Below are 23,496 nucleotides of genomic sequence, written 5' to 3' on the forward strand. Positions count from 1 at the left end.
AAAGGGAGATGGGACGATAGTTTTTGAGTTGTGTCTTTTCAGCTTCAGATTTTGGTATCAATGTGATAAAGGCTTCCTTCCACGATTCCGGCGCCTTCTTCCCTTCCATAATTTCATTACAGACCTCCATCATTGGTTGGGTCAGATAGTCTTTTAATGTCTTGTAATACTTGGAGGTCAAACCGTCTGGCCCTGGAGATTTGCCCAGTTGCATGTTCTGAATAGCTTGTTCAATCTCTTGTTGTGTTATTTTGTTGTTCAGGATTAATCTGTTTTTTTGTGACAACTTTGTTAATCCATTTCTTTCCAGAAATTGTTTAATCTCAACCTCATCTTGCGGCCCTTGAGTGTATAATTTTTTAAAGTATCTCTGGAAGCACTTTCTAATTTCCATGGGGTTCTGGATATTTCTTCCTTCAATTTCTAGGTTTGTAACTGTATTTAATTTCTGTCTCTTCTTCAACTGCCAAGCTAGCAGTTTTCCACATTTATTTGCCGATTCAAAAGTTTTTTGTTTCATTAATTTAATCTTCCATTCTATTTCTTGGTTTATCAATTTAGAATATTGGGCTTGATATAGTTTAATTTCTCTCAGAATCGGCTGTGACTTCGGGTTTGATCTTAATTTCTTCTCCAATTCTTTAATTTTCTGCAAAATCTTATCTTTCCTTTCATTTTGTGTTCTTTTCTTTACAGTGTTCTGTTGTATCAAGAACCCCCTCATCACAGCTTTGCTTGCGTCCCAGATAGTTCTTTTTTCCACCGTAGTGTTCATATTTATTTCAAAATAATCCTTCAAAGTTTTTTGGGCCTTCTTGACAATCTCCTGATCTCTAAACAAGCTATCATTCATCTTCCATCTAAAGGAGCCGGTTGGCAATAGTGTCATATCCATCTTCAGCGCATTATGGTCGGAGCAGGTCTTTGGGCAGATTTCCACTTTTCTGACCTTGGGTGCCAGACCTCTAGATATCCATATTTGGTCGATTCTTGTCCAAGTCAGTTGGGCTTCAGAGAAGAATGTTCCCTCTCTTCCCAGGGGGTTCTTAGTTCTCCAAATATCAATCCAGTCCATATTGTCAGCCATTTCAAAAAAGGTCTTTGGTAGTCTGCCGTCTTTTGTAACGTTTTGATTTTGTGACTTATCCATGTTTGTCGATACGACCCCATTCATATCTCCCATCATAATGATGTTGTTGTAGTCCAGATAGTCCAGCATAGTCTCATGCAACTTCTTGTAAAATTCCGATTTCCCGTCATTTGGTGCGTAGATTCCTAATATCAGAATCTTTTCTCCTTGATGTTGTATCTCAATTCCTAATATTCTTCCATGTTCATCTTTGAATAAGAATTTAGGTGACAGGCTCTCTTTTGCATATATCACCACTCCTCGCTTCTTTACTCTGTCCGAAGATATAAATTCTTGGCCAAGTCTTTTGTTTATTAACACCTTTCTATGGAGCCTAGTCACGTGTGTTTCTTGTAAGCAGATAATATCCAATTGTTCTTTTTTTAGTATATGAAAAATTTTTCTCCTTTTTTCCGGGATATTACAGCCATTAATGTTCCAACTCAAAAGTTGCAGAGACATCCTGAATAAATCTGGTTATTTTTCCAGGGGTGGTATCTTGTTCAGAGAATCTTCAGAGTCCAAGGGTGCAGATACCTCTGGTGTTTCAGGCCCTGGAAGTTGGTCAATTCCTTTGTGAAGGTCCTCTCCGTATACGTTCAAAAATTTATCTCTGTCTTCCGATGTTCTGATTTTGATCTTCTTCCCTCTAAAGGTAAAAGATAGTCCTTGAGGAAATTCCCACCTAAAGATGATTGAATTCTTCCTTAGTAGTCTTGTCAACTCCAAATAGTCAGATCTAAGATCTAGCAGTTGTTTAGGAATATCCTTGTAGATCTCAATTCTTTTGTCCAAAATGTCCAGTGACTTTCCGTAGTGTAGGCCCAAAATCTTATCCCTTTCCTCCTTTGACCTCAATATTATCAAACAGTCTCTGGGCTTCTCTTTCTTTAGAAGTCTTCCGAGCCTAAAAGCTGAAACAATTTTAAAGTCCTTTTCCTCTAAACTCCAAAATTTGGAGAATTCTTTAGTCAGAAACTCAGCTAGGTTGCCTTCTTCCACTTCTGGTATTGCTCTTATCCTTAAATTGCTCTCCCTGTTCCGCAGTTCAAGCATGGACAAATAGGTCTGATGTTCGCCTACTTGCTTGCAGAGTGGTCTTACCTCTTGTTCTAAATTTTCAAGTTTTTGGCTGGTATCTTCAGCCAATTTCCGATTTTCCCCTGCAGCCTCCTTCAATTCTCCGATTGCTTGAGTATTCTGTGCGACTTGTCCAGATAATTTATTTAAACATTCTATGTTCTGCTCAATTTTATATGTTTGCTCATCAGCTTTCTTGTCCAAAGATTCTACTTTCTTATCCAAAGATTCTAATTTTTCAAAAATTTTCTCTAAAATAGTAGTGCTTGCCCCTGAGGCCATATCTTCCAGTTGTAATTCCTCAGTTTCTCCCTCCCCTGCCCGTGGCAGAGAAACAGTTTCGACCTCAGAGGGCAAAGTAGGCACAGATGATCTACGTGCCTGTGAGGCTGCGGTTAAAGTTGTCAAAGTTGTTTGTTTAGTTCTTCCTCTCCTTCTTGTACCACTCATTCCAAAGTTATCTAAAATTCAAGGTCAAGCTGAGTTGTTCCCATGAGAAAGCCCCGACACAGATGGTCACAGTCAATAAGGGGCCGGGAAAAAGAAAGTAAAATAAAAGTCACTGTTATAAGTCCCAAATCCTCTAGGGGGAGTTTAAAATATTTCAGGGAAGAAATCAATTTCAGTTAAAATAAAGTCAAATTTCTAAGTCCAAGAACCTTCAATAAAGAGATTTTTCAGCAGAGTTAAGGTTTAGTACAACAACAGTATTTCTGATGGTGTAAGCTGGTAATCCAAATGCTTCAAAGTAACAAGTTCAGACTCTCTCAGATTGTTTCAAGGTTCAGATTCAAAGTATCCAAGCTGCAAACCAGCTCAGTTTCTCAGGCAGTTCCAGCGCCTGGGGTTTTTAGTTAAAATGTAGCTCCAAAGGGAGAAAGATTAAAATATAACTAAAATTCATAAGAGTCCAGCACATGAGGTTATTTATTCCACTTAAAATAAAGTTCAATGGGTGCTCAGATCAAATAGTTTAAAAGGTCTCTCTTTGCCTCCACTCCTCCACGCTCTTTGCGTTCAAGTTCAATGGGAGCGGAAGACGGACTTCCTGTTTTTCGTCAATCCGCTTTCAGCCAAATTTAATGTTTTAAAGTCCCGAATTACATACAGTCAGTTATTTACTCACGGGTTGTTGTTTTTAAAGCATAAATTTCAGGAAGAAAGGTCAGCGCTCACTGGCAACAGCTACGCGGCTTCACTCCGCCGATTGCGGAACGACCCACAGCGCCGCAGCCTCCTCCGCGATCCGGAGCCCCTTACGAGGCTCCCTCAACGTTTCGGTGGCCGCTTCTGGCGCCCGCCGGGTCCCGGGACCGCAGGCTTCTGCTGCCTGCGGTTTTCCGTTTTTGGGTCTCCGCTGCGCCGTAGCGGACGACCCTTTCTCGTGCGGAGCTTCCCTTCCCGTTAGGAAAGGGCAGCCATTACCCTTCGCGCCGCCTCCGGATGGTTGCTTTGGAAACAGTATGCAGACTAGGAATGTGCTCTGCATGAGGCCACTTTGGACACTGTCTGGAAAGTGCAGCTGGCCCAAACCAGAACTGTGAGATTGTTAACTGGGCCTGGGCTATGTGACCATATGACGCAAGTGCTACACTAACTGCTCTAGTTTCTAGTTCATTTCTGGGCCCAAGATTAAAGTGCTGGTTTTCGCCTTAAAAGCCCTTAACAAGTTGAGATTAGGATACCTGAAATACCATTTTTTAAATCCACATCATGAGATCCTCTTTAAGTTCTGTTCCAGAAGCACTTCCCAAGTGAAGTAAAATGAGTGAGTACTAAGATGAGGGCCTTCTTGGTGGTGGTGCCCTGGTACTGATATTGTCACCTCCCCCCTCACACACAAAAGTCTTATTGTTATGAATCATGCTTGGTGTTCTGTGTCTTTTAGTCAGCTGTCTTTATGCTTCTTTCTGATGGAAGCATTTTATGCTGCTAATTGTATTTTTATAATATAGTGTTGTTTTTTAATATTGTGTGCAGCCCGGAGAGCCAGTATTATATAAATATAGAAAATGATGGTAATAACAACAACAGACAAATCTCCCATTTGATGCAGCAGGGCAATCGCTATTCTTACGAGAAACCTCAATGGCATTTGTGACTTTTCGGTGTATCCTATTTTGAAAATGTTTCAGTGATATCGAGGATGTGCAGACCTAGCTATACTTCTCCATTCTCTTCATCTCACACTCAGTTGTTTTGGTTTGAATACACAATATAGTCCCATCAGAGAAGCACAGTAGACTTTTATTTCAGAAGTATTTTAAGCAGACACCCACATGGCAGCAGAAATGCAAGAAGATCTGCAAACAAAATTTACTACAAACAGTGCTATACAATATAGTAAACTGCAGTTTAGGAACTCCTACAACATCCTCAAGTAAGTAACAAGCAGTATAGTGGGAAGTAAAAAGGGTGCACATATACAATCCAGATTTGCTTTTTTGGGAACAGGCTGTTGTAAAACAAATGCAGAGAGCTACAGATAGATTAACATTTAAAGATGGGTTCCTAAATTAGACATCTAACCTTTGCAGTCAACCCAAGTTCCTAAAAAACCCAACCCTATAATGAAAGGGAAAGCAGGACTAATGTAAGAAAAACATTTAAAATGGGAGAACCTAGAAATATAGATAGTGCTATTTTGGAGACATAGTCTTGCCAATGTTGTTTAAAGATATACCCAGGAAGAAGCTAATGAAGGTTCTTTTGTGTTTTTTTGCCAGAGATAATAAATAGGGGGTTTTTTTACATGAAAATGTCTTTTAAAAGGCATAAAAAAACCCACTGGTTCAAAGATTACAGTAGTCAAATTAACAGATTGGAAGGGGGGTGGGCAGAATCTTGTAATGCTTCACTAAGTGATAAAGCTCCCAAAGAATGTGGCTCAGACTCCAAGGGTACACAGTACAGTGGTAGCTCTGGTTATGAACACCTTGAGTTACATTTTTTCAGGTTACGAACGTTTTTAACCCGGAAGTGAGTGTTCTGAGCTCTCGGAGGCCTTGCCGCTGCCTGGAGCCAAGCCTAGACATCCGCAGGGCCTATGGAGGCTCCACGATTAGCCTCCAGCCGTGGGAGCTCTTGGAGGCCTCCACGAATGCCCAGAACCAGGCCCCGACATCTGCAGGATGCCCAGCAGGTCGCATCCCAACCCCACAGTTAGGTAAGGAACACTTACCTAACGAAGACCAGGAGCAGTGAAGCTGTTAAGAAAACAAAGATGAGCCTGGGCCGAAAAGCCCTTCACTAGCCCTTGCCCCACCCCCCAGCTGTAGCAAGATGGGTGGCACCTAGCCAGGTAAGCCCACCTACCCTGTGGGGGGGGGGAAGATTCTGCAAGGGATTCTGGGGTTTGTTTATGTGAGTCTGCCCTGTGCCTTTGTCTCTGCTTTGCTCCTTCGTTTGGGGGACTTCTGGGGGACTCTGCCTTCTGCCATTGTTTTGGGGATTGTGTGGAGCCCAGTTCAGCTACTGGTTGATTGTGTGACTGCAGAAATGGATAAAAGCCCTCCATCCAAACAATGACTATCATCAGTGAACGTAAGGGGGGGAAATGTTAATTTTTTCATCTACAATACTGTCTTATTTATTTTATAGTACAGTACATTGTTTATTCCCTTCATTTTATAGATCGATGGTCTCGTTAGACAGTAAAATTTGTGTTAAATTGCTGTTTTAGGGGATGTTTTTCATCATCTGGAACGGATCAATCCACTTTTCCATTACTTTCAATGGGAAAGTGCGCTTCAGGTTAAGAACGGACTTCCGGAACCAATTAAGTACTTAACCTGAGATACCATAATGTTTCAAACTGGTGGAACTAGTGAACACCTGTCTTCCAGTTTCTAGCATTTATCCTTTACTGTGATCCAACGCTGGTGCTTATTCTCTTAGTAAGAGACAAGATGTAAGGGCACAATCCTCTCATCCAGTCTATTAGCAGTGTTCTAAATATGCTGCCGTATAATATAGCAAAACATCTAACCTGCATCTGCTTTCATTTGGATCCGCGGTCAAGTCTTGTCCCTTTCCTGGAACAATAAATATATGAACACTGAGATTTAAGAAAGGCTGCTCCAAGAAGGTCTTCAAATTTGTGCTCTCTTTGAACACTTTATTTCGCCATACAACTTTACCAGCTGCTATGGTCAGTCAGTTCCTAGAGGAAAACAAATTCTATTTCCAACATCATGATACTCTCTGTCTGGATTTTCTGCCAAAACCAGGAAAAGCTATAATTTGAAACCCCTAAAGCAAGCAATTATATATATGCCCACACTTATCATGCACATTGTCAGGAAAATTATAGAGAAACCATGGTAAATATAACTGCAGCCAGTTTCACAAAGTGTCTGTTGCCTTTGTAAATAGGTATCATCAAAATACACCAGAGTCTGTTTAGTTAGGCATATATATATTCCTGTTCTGCAAAAATATAGAATAAATACTGTTAACTAGAACAAGGGTAGCCAACCTTTCTTCAGCCAGCCCTACGAGAGCCTCATGGCATGGAAGACCCACAAACCCAGACATACTGAGGACCTGCCCAAATAGGGATACAGCACATATTATTTCTGTCTATGATATATATTCAGGCACGAAAAAGCAGTGTTGAAGGCCTCCCCCTCTGGACCTAGCTTAGCAGCTCAGGAGAAGGACACACACACACACACACAGAGAGAGAGAGAGAGAGAGAGAGAGAGAGAAAGAGAGAGAGAGAAACTTAGGGAATGGAGAGATTTGCATTCCCATTGTTGTGCTGGACTGCACAGAGAGACTGAAATCTCTATGATGGGGCAGGGAACCTGTGGCCTTCCAGATACTGGGCTCCATTTCCTTGACCACTGGGCATGTGGCTGATGGGAACTAGAGTCCAACAACTTCTGGAGAACCACAGGTTCCCCATCATAGATCTGTGATCACAATAGCACAATGATGGGCCTTGACAATGCCAACTTCTGCTCAGTAAAATATATATGCTAAATTGTTGGGGGGCTGCCCTAAATAATTTAGCTAGACACAAGCTGCCATTTAGCAGCCCCACCTCAGAGCTTCCTGTCATCTCCAATACTAAATGTCTGTAGAGTGAACACACATACAGATCTGAGACATGTGCCTGCAAAGACACTACATACAAGTACAGCCTGGTGATATCATAATTAATAATAAATTTATAATCAATACCCAGCTATCTAAGGCAATTGTAAGGCAAAATAGTCCTATTTCACATAAAGAGAAAAGAAGTATGAAGGAGAACTGTGTCCTTGATCCCACGAAGCAAACCGATACAGAAGCTTATTCCGATGCAACTCTACATCTCTGAATAACCAATACAGTCCAACCTCTGTTTATGTAACCCTCTGGTTATGTACACTTTGGGATGTGCACGTGACAAACCCAGAAGTATTTTAACGGGTTTCGCCGTGCGCGCATATATGCAGAAGCGGTCCTCAGGTTGCAGAAACCTCGAGATCCAACCAGACCTCTGGAACGGATCCCATCTACAACCAGAGGTACCACTGTACAACTTATCTGCAGTGCTGATTACAGAATAACTGAATGAAGTGCACTAAGGGGTATATTTGCAGTAAGATATCCACATACTGTGTCCAATAGGCATAAATTAATTAAACACAACTACTTTGTCCTACCGCTGTGGGTTAAACCACAGAGCCTAGGACTTGCCGATCAGAAGGTTGGCGGTTTGAATCCCCGCGATGGGGGTGAGCTCCCGTTGCTCGGTCCCTGCTCCTGCCAACCTAGCAGTTCGAAAGCACGTCAAAGTGCAAGTAGATAAATAGGTACCGCTTCGGCGGGAAGGTAAACGGTATTTCCATGCGCTGCTCTGGTTCGCCAGAAGCGGCTTAGTCATGCTGGCCACATGACCTGGAAGCTGTACGCCGGCTCCCTTGGCCAATAAAGCGAGATGAGCGCCGCAACCCCAGAGTTGGTCACGACTGGACCTAATGGTTAGGGGTCCCTTTACCTTTACTTTGTCCTACACTGCAAAAAGACATAAGGGCAGAAAACAAGTGTATATTTTCTGTGGGGTCTGTGAGTACTATGCAGAGTAAGCACTGAAAATATACACTGATTTCTGTCCTTGTCTCCTTTAATCAACTTCTGAACTGAAAGCTCTTGGGCGGAGTGGGGTTTTTTACAAGGTAAGGCACACAGCATAGTGCCTTACACTCACCTCTCCTTCAACTTTTGAAGATCAGGATTCACACAAGAGCCTAAGTAATAAGAAAAACAGAGGGAAATGCAGCCAGATTCACAAACAACCAATCCTTAGTTTAATTGCATGTTGTTATGAGCACAAGCTCTAGAAGCCCCAGGGTATGTCTCTGGGCTGACGGCTTCAAAAAAGCCTGGGACCTGCTCCAGAGCTGGATTTTTGAAATGCTGTACTCCCATTGAAATTGGTATTTAAAAGTTAGTATCATGGGCCTTTCTTGCTTAACACAGAGAAGATTAGAGTAGAAAATATACAGCATATGCTACAATACCTCAAAGAGACATTTATTGGAAAATACTTTCCAGCCTGGATCACAAGAAAACTTTGGGAAATGACCATTGGTTTCATATACATAATATATAGTACTTTAGGTTGTGTGAACATTTTTAATAATATGCTAGTCACTTTTACTTGCAAGAGGTATTTAATGCATACATTAAGAAATGGTTTCTACTACATATTGGCAAGTGGTACAATGCACTCTACTTCAGAGTGCAATCTTATGTGTAGCTACTTGGAAATAAATCCCATTGGGTTCAGTGAGGCTTATCCCAAGTGTGAATAGGATTTCAGGCTGTGTCCCTTTAACCTAGTCAGCACAGGCTAATGTAGTCAGTTTCCTGGGTGGGGGAATACAATCAGAATCTTTATACTTGGACATATTTGCCTAGTTCCAATGATTTCAGAATGATTCATTCCTCAACTGCTGGTCCTTGTTCTACCTGCCTAACTAAACTGTAGCTGATTATTTGGGACACAGAAAAGGATTCCCAGAAAACTGTGGATTTCATAGAATTATAGATTTGTAGAGTTGGAAGGTACCACAAGGGTCATCCAACCCCCTGCAATTCAGGAATCTTTTTGCCCAACATTGTTTTATTTAATTACTGATTCTAGATTCTCCTGCCTTATATTGGATCTGCCTCACTTTGATCTCTGAATGTCTCCAAAGTACCGTAGTATCTGTACCAGTGCTTATTACAGAAATCCATTTAAACATCAGTTTGTTCTTCAGTATCCTGATATATTTATATTTGTACATTTTGATACACAGGTGCTTCCCTGTCTTCAGAGTTCTGGGCTCCAACTTTCAACATTTCTTCTAAAATAAAAGTTGAATTTGCACAATGGCACCTCTAAACACCAACAACTACGATGCTGCATGGTGATGAAAGAGATGAGAGAGAAAGGTCTTGTTGCCTTTTGTCCTGGCTCTTTTGGCCTGATTTCCTTTCCTGGCTTATGAACCCTGCAGCCTGCCTAACCCTCAAATTAGTGTCTGATCATCCTTGTCATACAAATGTGATGCTGAATAGGACCAGGGTCTCTGAGTTTGATTTCCTAAATCAAGTGGTGAACATGCACACATCCACAAACCCACTAAAAACAAACAAATCTACAAAATGCAGGCCACAGTGTTATGCTCAAAGAATAGGTGCAATGCCAAATAGTGTCTGCAGGGAAAATTGATCACTTAAAGCAAAGCTTGCCAGCCTGACCATCTTTCTCTACCTCCCCTTTTGAAGCCAGAACTGGGACAGGGAGCCTACTAAAGGAATTTTATCTGCTGATTAAAACCTTGAGCTGATGCAATACTAAAGTTTTTTCAGATTACTGTTATTGTCTGAGGCCTTAGCATGTGTTTTGTATGACTATGATTCTTCAGGTAGGTGTAACTAGAAGGTTTAACAGAAACACCAGTAGCAAATTTTGGAACAAACAGGATTAACACTGAAGGAATTATTTGAAGATCAAGTTCTCCGCACATTATAGACATAAGGACATGTACAGAGAAGCTTACCTTCCTAGCAAATGAAATTTCTGCCATTCGCTAATTTCCAAACAAGGGGGCAAAAGCTCTACAGAAAAGCAAACATGCTGCCAGAAGGGATTAGGCAAAGAACAAAAACCACTATCATCAAACTGCAGAATGTCTCCTTTCTCTCCCATCCCACCACCTCTGTGGGAGATGATTTAAGGGGCGGGGGAGAATCAGCGAAACTCAACAGAACACACACACACACAAATGAACTGACCTTTGTGTCTCCTGACCTTGGCTCCAACTCCCTTCTGCTTCTTATCTTGAAAGGATTGCCCTTGTGGTTCCTGATCCTGCCTCCCACCGACCACACCTTCCCACACCCCTCCAGGTTCTGGTCCTAGTCTATTCATCCAGAATCTCCTAAGGGGTTTTGTGGATCTTACTCTCTCACTCTTACTCCTGCACATTAAATATAAATATCACGCTGGCCCTGGCAGAGCTCATTTCCCTGGCCCAGTCCTGAGGAATGTGTCCAGAGTCCTAGTTCAACTGGAACAGAGAAGGTATGCTTAGAACTCTCCCCCCCCCCCCGTAACAGCAGCAAGCGAGACTCAGCACTGAATGGAAAGGTAACAGGCCAGAGTCTGACTGAAGCAAATAAAGTTCCATCAGAATTCCTGGAATACTGGAAAGTGGCCAGGGGCTTGATGTCCTTCCACTGCTGTCACGCTCCTCTGAACTGCTGGAAGGTGAACAGCTGCTAAATGCTACTCATCATGCACAAACAATATCCTTATTTTGAGAACACAGATGTGCCCATAATTCTTTAGTAGCATTCAGGAGATTCTGATCAAGGCAGGTTGCTGTTATTTGAATCTAGACAATCTGGGTCTTTGTCATTTGGAGCTGCTGTTTTAAATAATTTCCCTCTTAACTCTCCTCTCTTCAGTGCTGCTGGCTGATGTTTCAAGCGTTTGTATGGAGGGCAGCATCTAGTGACCATTGCCTGCTTTTTTGGAATCCTAGCCAAGCAGGTTAGGAACCATCCAGACATAACCTCAGAAACTGCTCAGGTGATTTGGCATCAGGCCCTGTCACTCAGCTGCAATGTGAATGAGACTGTAAGGGATACAACTGAATTTTATAAATAGATTTTCTGTGCTGGACAAGCTGCTTGTGTAATTAGTTAAACCTTCCAAGTCTCTACACAGCTGCAAACTATTTTGACCATCACAGATTGTATTACAGTGCAGCGTGTGCTCTGAACAACAACAAGGAGTGTGAACACAGGACCCATTGCCATCTCCGTCGGGAACAAAAGTAGGGACGTTATAGGAAACAACCGTCAGCATTTTATCCATCAGTACAAAACCTGTTATCCACCTTGCATAAATGCAACACTGTACACTAAAAATATGACTTAACACCACCATACATAATGCAACACACATTTAAATGTCAAGGCAAGCTACCACTAGGCTACACACAAGCTATTAGCTCCTCCCTGCAGAGGCAAAATGAGGGTACACAGCTGAGAGTACATGCTTTTCAGGCAAGTCATAGACAACAGAAAGCTGCCATATATTAAATTGGACTGTTGGTCCACCTAGCTCAGTATTGTCTGTACTGATTGGCTGGAGCTCTCCAAAGTTTCAGAGACAGGGCTTTTCTAACCTACTAGGAGATACCATCAAAAGAATTGATGCTTTTGAATTATGGTGCTGGAGGAGACTCTTGAGAGTCCCATGGACTGCAAGAAGATCAAACCTATCCATTCTTAAGGAAATCAGCCCTGAGTGCTCACTGGAAGGACAGATCGTAAAGCTGAGGCTCCAATGCTTTGGCCACCTGATGAGAAGAGAAGACTCCCTGGAAAAGACCCTGATGTTGGGAAAGATGGAGGGCACAAGGAGAAGGGGATGACAGAGGACGAGATGGTTGGATGGTGTTCTCGAAGCTACCAGCATGAGTTTGACCAAACTGCGGGAGGCAGTGGAAGACAGAAGTGCCTGGTGTTCTCTGGTCCATGGGGTCACGAAGAGTCGGACACGACTAAACGACTAAACAACAACAGGAGATACCAGGCCTGAATTTGGCTTCTTTTGCCGGCAAAGCATGCACTCAACTCACTGAGATATATATATGTGGCTTTTGTAAGTCACTTTGAGACCTTTGTGGTATAAAGGAACTAATAAATAAAATAATGATAATAATAAACCTGAAAACTTGGTAACTTTTGAAAAAGCATTATGTGAGTTACTGTGATATCACTGTGAAATAAAATCCACCCCCTTTTCCCCAGTGTTTTCAGGAGGCAGTTTGATTGGAAAATATGGGGAACTTGACCAATAAAAAACAGGCAAAGGTATGTGGTGTGTGCACATGGGCAGGAGGTGCTGTGCTATGACTGCCCAAGATAAGAGAAGGCCAGACAGATTTAGCACCCACAACTTCCCCTGAATATTCAAGCCAAAGCTCACTCACTTTCAAATAATGAAGGAAGAGTTCTCTGGATGGAAACAGGGGCACTTAAAAAGTGATACGTCTCCTGGGTGCAGGACCAGATCACAGACAAATATTTCCTGAACTATTGGCAGGGCTGGATAAAGTCATTATAGGTGAAAAACAACTTTCAAATGGTTAGAGTATTAGGCCAGGACTGAAAGACCCGGGCTGAAATTCCCTCCTAAGCACAAAGCTCACTTGGTGACCTTGAAACAGCACTGGCAGAGGAAGGGGTGTGTGGTGGGTGTGATCCGCCCCAGGTGTAATCCCTGAGGGGGGGTGACATTGCCACCCCCCCAGGACACTCGCCATGGGAGGTGCCCCCTGGGATGCTCGCCACGCCCCCGGGTGCACAGCATGTGTGCCGTTCCGGGTGCCAGAGCAGCTAGCTCCGCCTCTGTGAGACAGTACTACTTCCTAAGCTACGCTACAGGTTTTTTGTGAGGAAAAACCAGAGGGGGGAAACTATATACGCTGCCTTCAAATCCTTGGAGGAAATGTGGGGTTTAAGTGTGGTAAATAAATTAAAAATGGGCCATCTTATATCAACGATAAACATTACAAACTGGGCTGCTTATGTTCTAAAATGCCATATACAGTTTGATGCAGGATTTTAATTATTGACAGTGTCAACTTTTGTTTTTGTTTTTTAAACCTACCTTTAAATTTATGGAAGCAAACCTGGGGGAAAAAGCCTCCTGTGTTTAGAAGACACAGCTTTTATTTCCAGCTTGCCATCCTTTGTATATTCTAATAGTGATTCCCAATATAAAGTCTGGAGTTTCTTTTAATGCAGAGTATGAACTAGGCATGGGTTATTTACTGTAGCATGGCTCTGTCTAATTTGCAGTTGCTCTGCAAGGGACACTATTGTAGCTTTTTTCCCTCCTGATCACCCCACACATTATCCAAATGCCAAAGAGTCAGTTGTTTGCTTCCCTGCCAAAGCCCTCTATTTACCAAACAGATCTTCAAACAAAACAACCACTTTGCATATGCTCCATGCAAAGGCCTGGGACTCAGTCTTGCAGGAAATGTACTTTCCATTCTGGAAGACTTAACTTCAACAGAGTAAAGATTTGCAGCAAGCCAGTTAAAGGACTCTGACTCTGAAGTTACATATTCAAGTCCCAGAACAAACCAAAATGTTGTGTGACATTCCTCAGCATCTGCTATCAGCAAATAATAGCCTTCTGTCTTTTTTCTTTCTTTCTGGGATTTTGAAGTTGCCAGTCTTTTATGAGCCAAAAGAGAGAACTCATTGAAAACCTGCAAATACTTGTGTACTTTGAGAAGGATTTGGCTATTTTTCAGGTAGCAAAGTCCACAAGAGACTAGTCATTAAAGCTATCAAACAAAGATAAATGTTGTTTTCACTGCAACTTATGTAGTTTCATTTTTCGGGAACTCTCTCAGATTGCAGCTGTCCCTATCCACAGTTGTTTCCCTCTGTCTCTCAAAGCCGAGCACTCTTGAACATATTAGCTGTCCAAGCTTGTTAAGTGTGACTCAACTAAATCACTACAACTCTGGGATAGTGTAGGAATTTGGCGATAAGCCATACAACAAGGAGAAAACTGCTTAGTCCACAAGGATCCAAAATTACACGTTTCCTTCAACTTCCAATTACTTTGTAAATCCAAATAGAGGCACATTGTGACTTTTGAACAGGGGGAAGAACAACCATTTTCCTGATGGTGCTAAACTACAGAAAGGAAGCCAAATGGCTAACCAAATGAAAAAGTAAAGATCTGTTTACAAAACTGCACTGAATAATGTGACATAAATGTTTGTTCCATAAACAGAGAGAGGTTAATAAATCGGCAAATGAAAGGCACAAGGTGTAGGTCTAGCAAAACATTTTCAAACTATGGGCTTCTTCAGCATTTGCCGTAAACAAACCAATCTAAACATAGTCGGTCATTGTTTATATTGTAGGACACAAACACATAAGTAAAACTGCTACTTTAAAGGCTCGGGTGGAATACCTTGGGGTTTAATTCTGCATCCAGTTTTCAGATATTTTTATTGTGAAAAACAGATCTATTTTCAAACAAGAGCACATTTGATAACTGAGGAGGAGAAGGATAAGAAAAAAACATGTGTTGGGGTGAGCAATACTTTTTATCCCACAGCAGGCAAGCACAACACAGCTTGATTGTTGACCAGAGTTAACTGGCAACACAAAGCACCACAGATCAAATTGAAAGTGCCAAGGACATTTGGAGAGGGACTGTAAACAAGTGTTTATATGCTAATGCTAGAAGCCTCTGAGCCAAGATGGGTGAACCAGAGTGCTTGGTCTTAGAGGATGGCATTGATATAGTGTGAATAACAGGAACCTGGTGGAACAGAGAGAAGCAAAAAAAAACCTGCCAATATCATAATGCCATCATACAAATCTATGGCGTCACTGTATTTGGAATACTGTGTATAGTTCTGATCGCCCTACCTCAAAAGGGATAATGCAGAGTTGGAAAAGGTTCAGAAAAGGGCAACCAAAATTATCAAGGGGGTGGAGTTACTCCCCTATGAAAAATATCATAGCATTTTATAAAAAATTGGCCACCACTAAATTAGATTTGAATTCGATGATAAGTGAGATTAAAGATAACATAATTTTTTGGGAGAATTGCTAGATTATAATTAAATAAGTGGATACAAGACCGTAAACAAGTTGATAATTTGCTTGGAAAAACGTTTTACGATGAAAATGGGAGCGGGAGACGTGAGGGAGTCCAAAGAATTGATGAAACCACGTTGCGTTGGAAGTAAGATTGTTTATTATTTGTGTATTTGTATTCAAAAACTTTAATAAATATTTATAAAAAAAAAGAAAAATATCATCGCATTTTGGGACTTTTTGGTTTAGGGAGAAGGCAAGCAAGAGGTGACCTCATAGAAATTTATAAAATTATGCACAGTGTGAGGAAAGTGGAAAGAAAAAAAGTTTTTCTCCCTCTCTTCTAAGACTAGAACTTGTGGACACTCAATGAAGATAAATGTTGGAAGATTTGGGACAGATAAAATAAAGTATTTATTCATGCAGTGCATAGCTAAACTATAGATCATGATCCCACATGAAACAGTGATGGCCATCAACTTGGATGGTTTTAAAAGAGGATTAGACAAACTTATGGAGGATAAAGCTGTCATAGAGTTGGAAGGGACCTTGAGAATCATCTAGACCCCAAACAATGCAAGAATATGCAGTTGTCCCATACAGGGATCAAACCTGCAACTTGGCATTATCAGCACCACAATCTAACCAACTGAGCTATCTAGGCTATCAAAGGCTATGAGCTCACTATGGCTCATTCTATCTCCACTGTCAGAGGCAGGGTACCTCTGAATACCAGTTACTGGGAATCCCAAGTCTGAGAGCTGTTGTGCTCAAGTCCTGCTTGCAGTTTTCCCATTGCAGGTTTGGCCACTGTAAGAACAGGATGCTGGACTAGATGGGCCATTGGCAGGCTCTTTTTGTCTTCTTTTGAATTAAAACCTATAATGGGAAAGCTTCCCTTTCTATTATAGAATATGCCGCTTCCATTGACGTTCTCTCAACAACTCACATGACAGAAATATCAAGGCAACAGTGATCAGGCGACTGGATAACATTTACAATTATCACGTGAAGGACAACACAGATCAATTTCTCCCAGCTTTCTTAAAGGCATTTCTAACCAGAAGATTTCCTTAGTGTCAGCCATGCCTATTCAGCAAACCAAATATCAATGATGTGCCAACAGGGACTGTGCCAAATCTTGCTGTGCTGATCCTTATTAGTCTAAACAGCAGACCAGGAGATTAGCTGGAACAGCACAGGTGTTCACAGTCCAAAACAACATTTCCCTGCAGATCATGCAAAACCCCACATATCTGTGCACCTTCATTTTTTTGGACACTGCTTCTAGTTTAAAACTTAAATTATGCAGTACTAGAAGATGTGGCTTATACACAGCCTAAATTTCATATGTATTATTCCCACTAGGCAACACAAGAGTTCCAAGTGAAAGCTACCAAAACTCTTTCTATGGTTTGCTGCATCACAAAATGAAGAGATAGTAAAGTATGGGCATATTCTCTCTTACAGATTCAAAGCTCCACTCACTGCATAGTGCTGGGCCAATAAATTCATTGCCAGTCTCTCTGCCCCCCTTCCCGCCATTCTCCCTACCCCTGCGACTTAGTTCAAGTTCAGACAGAGTCAAGCACAAGTGTGTTTAAGTAATGTCTTCATATTTCAGTGCCAGGCTGGAAAACAAACACATTCCATTTCTTTCTATTAAGTCACACATAGTATCTGCTTAATAAATATTTACCAGTAATTGTCCTGGGTATGGATGCCTAGGGTCCAATTCAGCACTTTATGCAGTCCAAAACTCAGATGCAAAGGACAGCATCTGAAATATAACTTCTCTCTTGACTGGTTTTCAAACAAGTCTATCCCAGAAGGAATGGAAATGCATTGTGTAAAAAGAAAGTGAGTGGCAACAAAGTGTTAGCAGCTGAGGTTATGCTGTATCCGTTAGAATTTCCTGACTGTGTCTTGAATGGCCACTTGCCAAGACAGTTACTGTTCTATTCAGTTGCAGCCATAGCTAGCCAGCTCTGATTCTGAGGAAATGAAATATGGCCCTTTTCAGTTACCTCTAAACAGGGGAGAGTGCACTCTTTTAAATGTTCAGCTACCACTTTAGCAGGCATCACCATTTCACCCAACCTTTTTACAGATCACTGGCTCATCCAACTCTGATAGCTGCTGCACAACAATGAACTCTGGCAAATAAAAACTATGCAGCATCAACCTACACCAGGCTTCCTCAACCTCGGCCCTCCAGATGTTTTTTAGACTACAATTCCCATCATCCCTGATCACTGGTCCTGCTAGCTAGGGATCATGGGAGTTGTAGGCCAAAAACATCTGGAGGGCCGAGGCTGAGGAAGCCTGACCTGCACTTTGTCAAGAAAGGCTTGGAGTCCACTAACCACCACAAATTATGGCAAAACTCTGGTAATTTGAGATTCTGAGATCATAAAGGTTTGGAGGCAGCAAGGGTCTGTGATGGTACTTTTAACACATCTTCTGTCCACAAGGACTGTAGGGAAAGGCCTATGAGGGCACGTTGCTAAATTATTAAAACATGTTTTTGTTTTAATTATAAGTTGCATGTCTTTGTTTCTCAATTTCACCCTTTTATTTGGTTATGTATGTATGGTGGTATTTTATGTGTTGCGACTTGCTGTTTTTTTTAATTGATTATACTTTAGCAATTATTTACTGTAATTGTTAAGAGTAAATTTCTGTGTAATTATTATTTGCTGATATTTTGAGAGTTAATTTTATTGTGTACTATTATATTCTAATCGATTGTTGAATATTACTTTATTTGATATAAGTTGTTTATTTTAAAGTTGTGTTTCTATTAAGATTTTTTTTTTGTATTGGATCAGATTATTGTAAGGGGTGTGATTTTTGTGATATATTTTGTTGTTGTAAACCGCCTTGTGTATAATAATATAGAAAGGTGGTATATAAATTAAAAGTGAAATGGAATGAAATGAAATGTTTTCTTATTTCTGTAGTTAACAACTGGGCCAAAAGTGGTTTATTGGTGGCCAGCATGATGCTATGGCTAACAGATGCATCCAGAGAAACAGGAATATGCAGATGAGATTATACCCAGAGAGATGACTTCTCATAACAGATGTTGCTCTTTAGTAGTTAATCTAATGTAACTAATCTAGGCAAACTAACTAGAAAAATGCGAACTCCATTGTGAATGAATGAGAGAAACACTGGCTTATCTGTTTAGAAACTTTAGATAATGAATATGCACACTGAAATATATACTCTGTGGTAATTACAGAGGCCACCAACAAATGATAAGGGTTTCTTTTGTGGGGGTTGGTTAGTCAGCAAATTACTCACTTTTACAATCCTTCCAAACAGCCAATAGTAACCTGCTCTAACATTTAATAGCAGTTTCATAGATGTACATAATATAAAATGGGTAATAACAGGGAGGATAATAGTAGTATTTAGGATGTTAAGGAGGAGGAGAGGAGAATTTGGCAGATCTCAAATGAATAGGTATCAAAAAAGAGCAAGAATATATACTAGGAGAAGTACTAGAATATGTTTTACTGGAATCATGTTTACAGGGTTCTTTCATGCTAATCATCTGCTGATTTAAGAAGCTACTGTAGGACTCTGAATCTTCAAAACTAACTTGGAATCTGGAAAAGATGCCAAGAATCCCAAATTAGTTTGATATCGGAAGCAATTATGCTGTTAATTCCATGTATACACTACCTAATAATAATAATAATAATAATAATAATAATAATAATAATAATAATAATAATTTATACTAATAATTTATTTATACCCCGCCCATCTGGCTGGGTTTCCCCAGCCACTCTGGGCGGCTTCCAACAAAATTTTAAAATACAATAGTCCTTCAGATATGAAAAGCTTCCCTAAACAGGGCTGCCTTCAGATGTCCACAGTGCAAGTGGTACATTCCATACCACTGCTTCTCTTCTACAGCACCCATGATTCCTTGTTCCTATCTCATCATATAGGGGAATAAAATTAAAAGAGGCCAGCTCACACTTAGGGTACCTAAATGTTAACTAAGGCACATTCTCTTTTGTCCCCCGAGACAGGCAGATGCCAACAAGTTTGCTAGCTATGGTGGCTGTCTGATGTAGTTGTCCCTAGCCACTCATCATAATTCAGCATACCACCTTTCTCTGAATCATCACAGAAAGTCTGGTGTGGGCACATCAAATGTAAAGGAACGGAAGTCCCCCCAAAATAGGCACATGGAACTTTTATATTCACAGGTGCTATAGATTCCAAGCCTCACTTCGCTTATAAACAAAAAGCTATTTTTGGTGACCTTTTAAGGGACTGTATTGAGGCAGCATTAACTGCTTATTCCTCACATAGATCCTTCACTTAGCCAACCCTTTCTTCCACTCAATTGCTCAACTCTAAATTTCGGGCAAAAGACTTCTACATTTTCAAACATGCAAATCAATCAACTTTAAGCAAACAGGATATTGTATGACTCCGTAAAGCACCTTTAAAAGAATTCTGGGAAATGTGGCTTACTCTTCACAAAGCTACAATTCCTAGCACCCTTAACACGCTGCCATTTCTAGCATTCTTTGGGGTAAGCCGTGTGCTTTAGTATGTACATAGCCTTACGTTATATCTGTCTTACTTGGAACATTAGTGTGATTTTTCTTTGGCACAGTATAGATTCATCTTGGAGGGAAGGCAACATGGAGAAAGAAAGCGTCCATAATAGCTGAGGTCAAAGAAAAAAGCTAAGACTGCAGAAGACAGAAACCAATCTTAAACATTATAGAAACCTTAAACATTATGGAAAGGGCAGATGGGCAAAAGAACAAGATTCTTCCATTGAGGCAACAAAACAGGACCCTTCAATTAAGCTAGATTAGCATTAAGAATGGTTTAATCTGTCTCAAAGAATGAGACAGATGACCCAATACCCTTACAAGCCCTTTTATTCTATAAATAATCTACAGAAATATAACTAGATCCCAAGGTGTTGTTGCATGCTGTTCTGGAAATAGTGTTTAGCACCAGAGGGCTGCCCGTGAAGAACAAAACAAAACCTTTGCACTTGGAGTTCAAACAATGTATTTCCATACATAGCAGCAAGATGAAATTAGTCCTTATGCACACCTGGCACAAAAGACAGTCCTGCCAACACGGCTGCAATCACAGCCTAATTTTCATATTTATAAGGAATCTTATTTCTTGTGGTTCATCCATAGACCAGGAAGAACTGGTCTGCTGTAGAGCAGATTTAATTATGAACCTACACATACCCAGAGCAACAGTAATTTAAGCAAAGAGTATAAAGTAGAGGACTTCCTGGTGCACTCTCTATCTATACCTGTACACTCAGAAATAATTAAGAAAAATAATTTATTAGTCTAATAAGTTGGGTTCCTCCGTGATTTTGCATTGTATTAGTCTTCTGTTATTCCATTAAGTAGTCAAATTCTAAACAGAAGGGATGACTTCAGACTGTATGGATTGTGGGATTCCAACACATTCAGAATACTTCCCCTGAACTGTGATAGCTGCAGGAGGAATGTAATAGCAAGCTTACAAGACACTCTAGGCCCTTTTACTTGTTTTGAATGGTGCTGCCCTTAATTTAGCATTTCAGCTGGAAAATCTAGATCAGTGGCTGTCGAACTTTCTTCCCTTTGGACCATTTAAAAACTTCGGAGCGTCTTGGTGGACTACTTAATTATTGGTCTTTGTGCTGTAGCAACTGTGTTGTGCACTGTGCTGGATGCTGCATGATTACACAGAATTACATAGAATTTAAATTTTAATACCATAAAATACAACATAATAAAAGAAACAATAAAAATCAATATAAATATTAATGGATGAACCACAACCACAAATTCAGAGTCACCCTGAACCACCTGAAAGAAGCTTGCAAACCACAGTTTGGGAATCCCTGATCTCGACGTCCCTCTACACTGTGACATCTGTGTTTGCATCTTTTCCTCTCTATAATTGAGAGCTGGACATAAATCTAGTCATTTGAGACTGATGCCCCAGTAAAACATTGCTTCTTTCCCTAAACTTTCATCTACTACATTTAAGAAAACAGTGTCCAAAATCCATAAACAAGGCAAAAGGAACGTAAGTTATCTTTGACTTACTTAAAAAAGGAGCTTTGAGTTCTCTGTGTGTGCTTTTTGGAGTGGGTTGCACCTCTGGGGTGGCATACTGCCCTAAATTTACATTTTCCCTGCTGTGTTAAGCCAAAATAAACCTTTGCTGGCTATTGTGAAATCTCTGGCAAGCTGTTAAAGAACCCTACACCTCATCCAAAGGGCCTTGGTGCCAGCTGCCATGTATTTCAGATATCTTGATGTATGATCAGACCACCATTTCACTAAATAAACATTCACTGCTATTGTTTCATTGTTGTGGGGTGCAGCCCCACGTACAACATTTTACCAACAGCAGTTTCCTAGCAGATACTACACATTCCCTTTTATAGCTTCGGCTTCCTTGCGCAGAGAGATTAATTGCAGTTGCTAAGTTTCAGTGGAGTCTGATGGGTATGACCAAATAGGTCTTTGCTGGCAGGTTTGTCCCTGGCTTAATAAGATTATGTCTCCTAGCACGGACCACTGCTCCTAATTAAACCACCATATAACCCTGTCAAACTAACAGCTTTAGTTATCCCTTTCTTTTTCTTTTCTTTCTTTTCAAACCTGCTCTAAGAATACAACTTAGCCCTTTCGGAGGGCTAACAAACTTATGCAAACAAGCACTTTTTTTCCCAACCCCCCTTTCGGGTTTCACAAATGCAGAGTCTGTTTAAGGATGCTTCCAGCTCGAAGTAACATTGTGAGATTATGCTGGAAAACTCAGCAACATACTGAAAACCACTTTTATTTAAAGCACAATGGCAACATGTCTTTCACTCTAACCATGTGGATAAAGCAAGTGTGGGAACCTTTAGCCCTCCAGATGTTGATGAACTACAACTCCCATCTGCCCCAGCAAGCATGGCCAATGGCCAGGGATGGCTGGGATTGTAGTTCAGCAATAACTGGAGGGTCAACGGTTCCCCATGCCTGGGATGCATCCTGAATTCTTTGACCCCAACTGCCAGGATCGCATACTAAATTTTGTGTAGGCTGCTCTAGGAAGGTGGCTTTCGACAGGATTCCTGTAAGTGTCCACTGGCCACAACATCCACCTGCCTATTCTTATGCTGTGCTGTTTTTCCTTATTGAAGGTGAGAGAAGCACAGAATCTTTGCAGGTGACCAAGAGCCTTTAAAAAGTTTTTGATTTGTTGAGAAGACCTGGTAATTCTAAATTGTGCTAAAGTGATATATACGTAGTTCCAAGCTACCTTTCAGCCAAAGGAGACCTTAAAAGTGACTCAGTTACCATGGCTTAGCACAAATGCACAAGTGTGGAGATTGGCTGCTGCACTCCTCTCCTTCCCCAGGTCTCCTACTGCTGTGCTCCCATTAGATAAGCCCTGGTTCACTTCGTGTGTCATCTCCTTCAGATCTTGCCTGAAGGAAGCTGTAAAGTCCATGCTTTGTTTGGAGCAAGACAAACCACAAGCCTGTGTTTGGCTTAGCTCTAGGCAACTCTCCAGAGGAGGAGCACAGCAGTCACTACATCCTCTCTGACAGCAGTGGGAAAGCTCTAGCCTTTAGGCAGGGCCCTAATTTCATAGAATGATAGAACTATGGAGTTTGAAGAGACCTTGAAGATCATCTAGTTCAACCCCCTGCAATGTGCAGCTGTCCCACATGGGAATTGAACCTGTCACCTTGCTGTTTTTTGGTTTTTTTTCATCATTCTTTTTATTAATTAATTCCATAAAGGAAAATGAAAACTAACACTTGTTTCTTGTATGTGTGTTAGTTTTCATTTTAGTAGTAGTAGCTGTCACCTTGCTGTTATCAGCATCATGCTCTAATCAACTGAGCTATCCACTATAGACCACAATGCCTCTTTTGCCAAGCCATGCCCCACATGGACATGGGGCACAGGAGTATCTTATCAAAGATGACACCTTGATCCCAGCAAAACAGGATGCTAAATCTCCACTGGTGCATGGACTTGTCAAGATCACTGATAATGCAGCTCTTGATGAGCCCGTCTTGAAGACTTGAGTACTGTACACACTTTTATTTCAACTTAACCTAAAAAAACCCATGTGCTTTTAACTAACTGATT

At 41.0% G+C, this 23,496-nt stretch overlaps 1 protein-coding gene across 6 annotated transcripts in view; it reads right to left on the reverse strand.

Annotated features, from left to right (window-relative positions):
• Positions 1 to 23,496, reverse strand: part of LOC309343366 (rho GTPase-activating protein 39-like) — a 94,316-nt gene that overhangs the window by 50,938 nt on the left and 19,882 nt on the right. Inside the window, exons 1-2 of one of the 6 annotated variants that reach the window (XM_081864727.1) lie at positions 10,487 to 10,814; positions 6,198 to 6,243 (exon numbers count right to left, since the gene is read on the reverse strand). The exons of 2 other annotated variants lie outside the window; for them this stretch is intronic. In XM_081864727.1, the coding sequence (XP_081720853.1) occupies positions 6,198 to 6,243; positions 10,487 to 10,679 (239 nt within the window). In that variant the 5' untranslated portion in view covers positions 10,680 to 10,814. Of the gene's footprint in view, positions 1 to 6,197; positions 6,244 to 8,408; positions 8,449 to 10,486; positions 10,815 to 23,496 lie in introns of those variants that run through there. 3 more of the 6 variants (XM_081864725.1, XM_081864726.1, XM_081864729.1) reach the window with 3 other exon arrangements.

The sequence above is a fragment of the Podarcis erhardii genome, assembly GCF_964252035.2.
Source record: "Podarcis erhardii genome assembly, chromosome: 6".
NCBI lineage: Eukaryota > Metazoa > Chordata > Lepidosauria > Squamata > Lacertidae > Podarcis > Podarcis erhardii.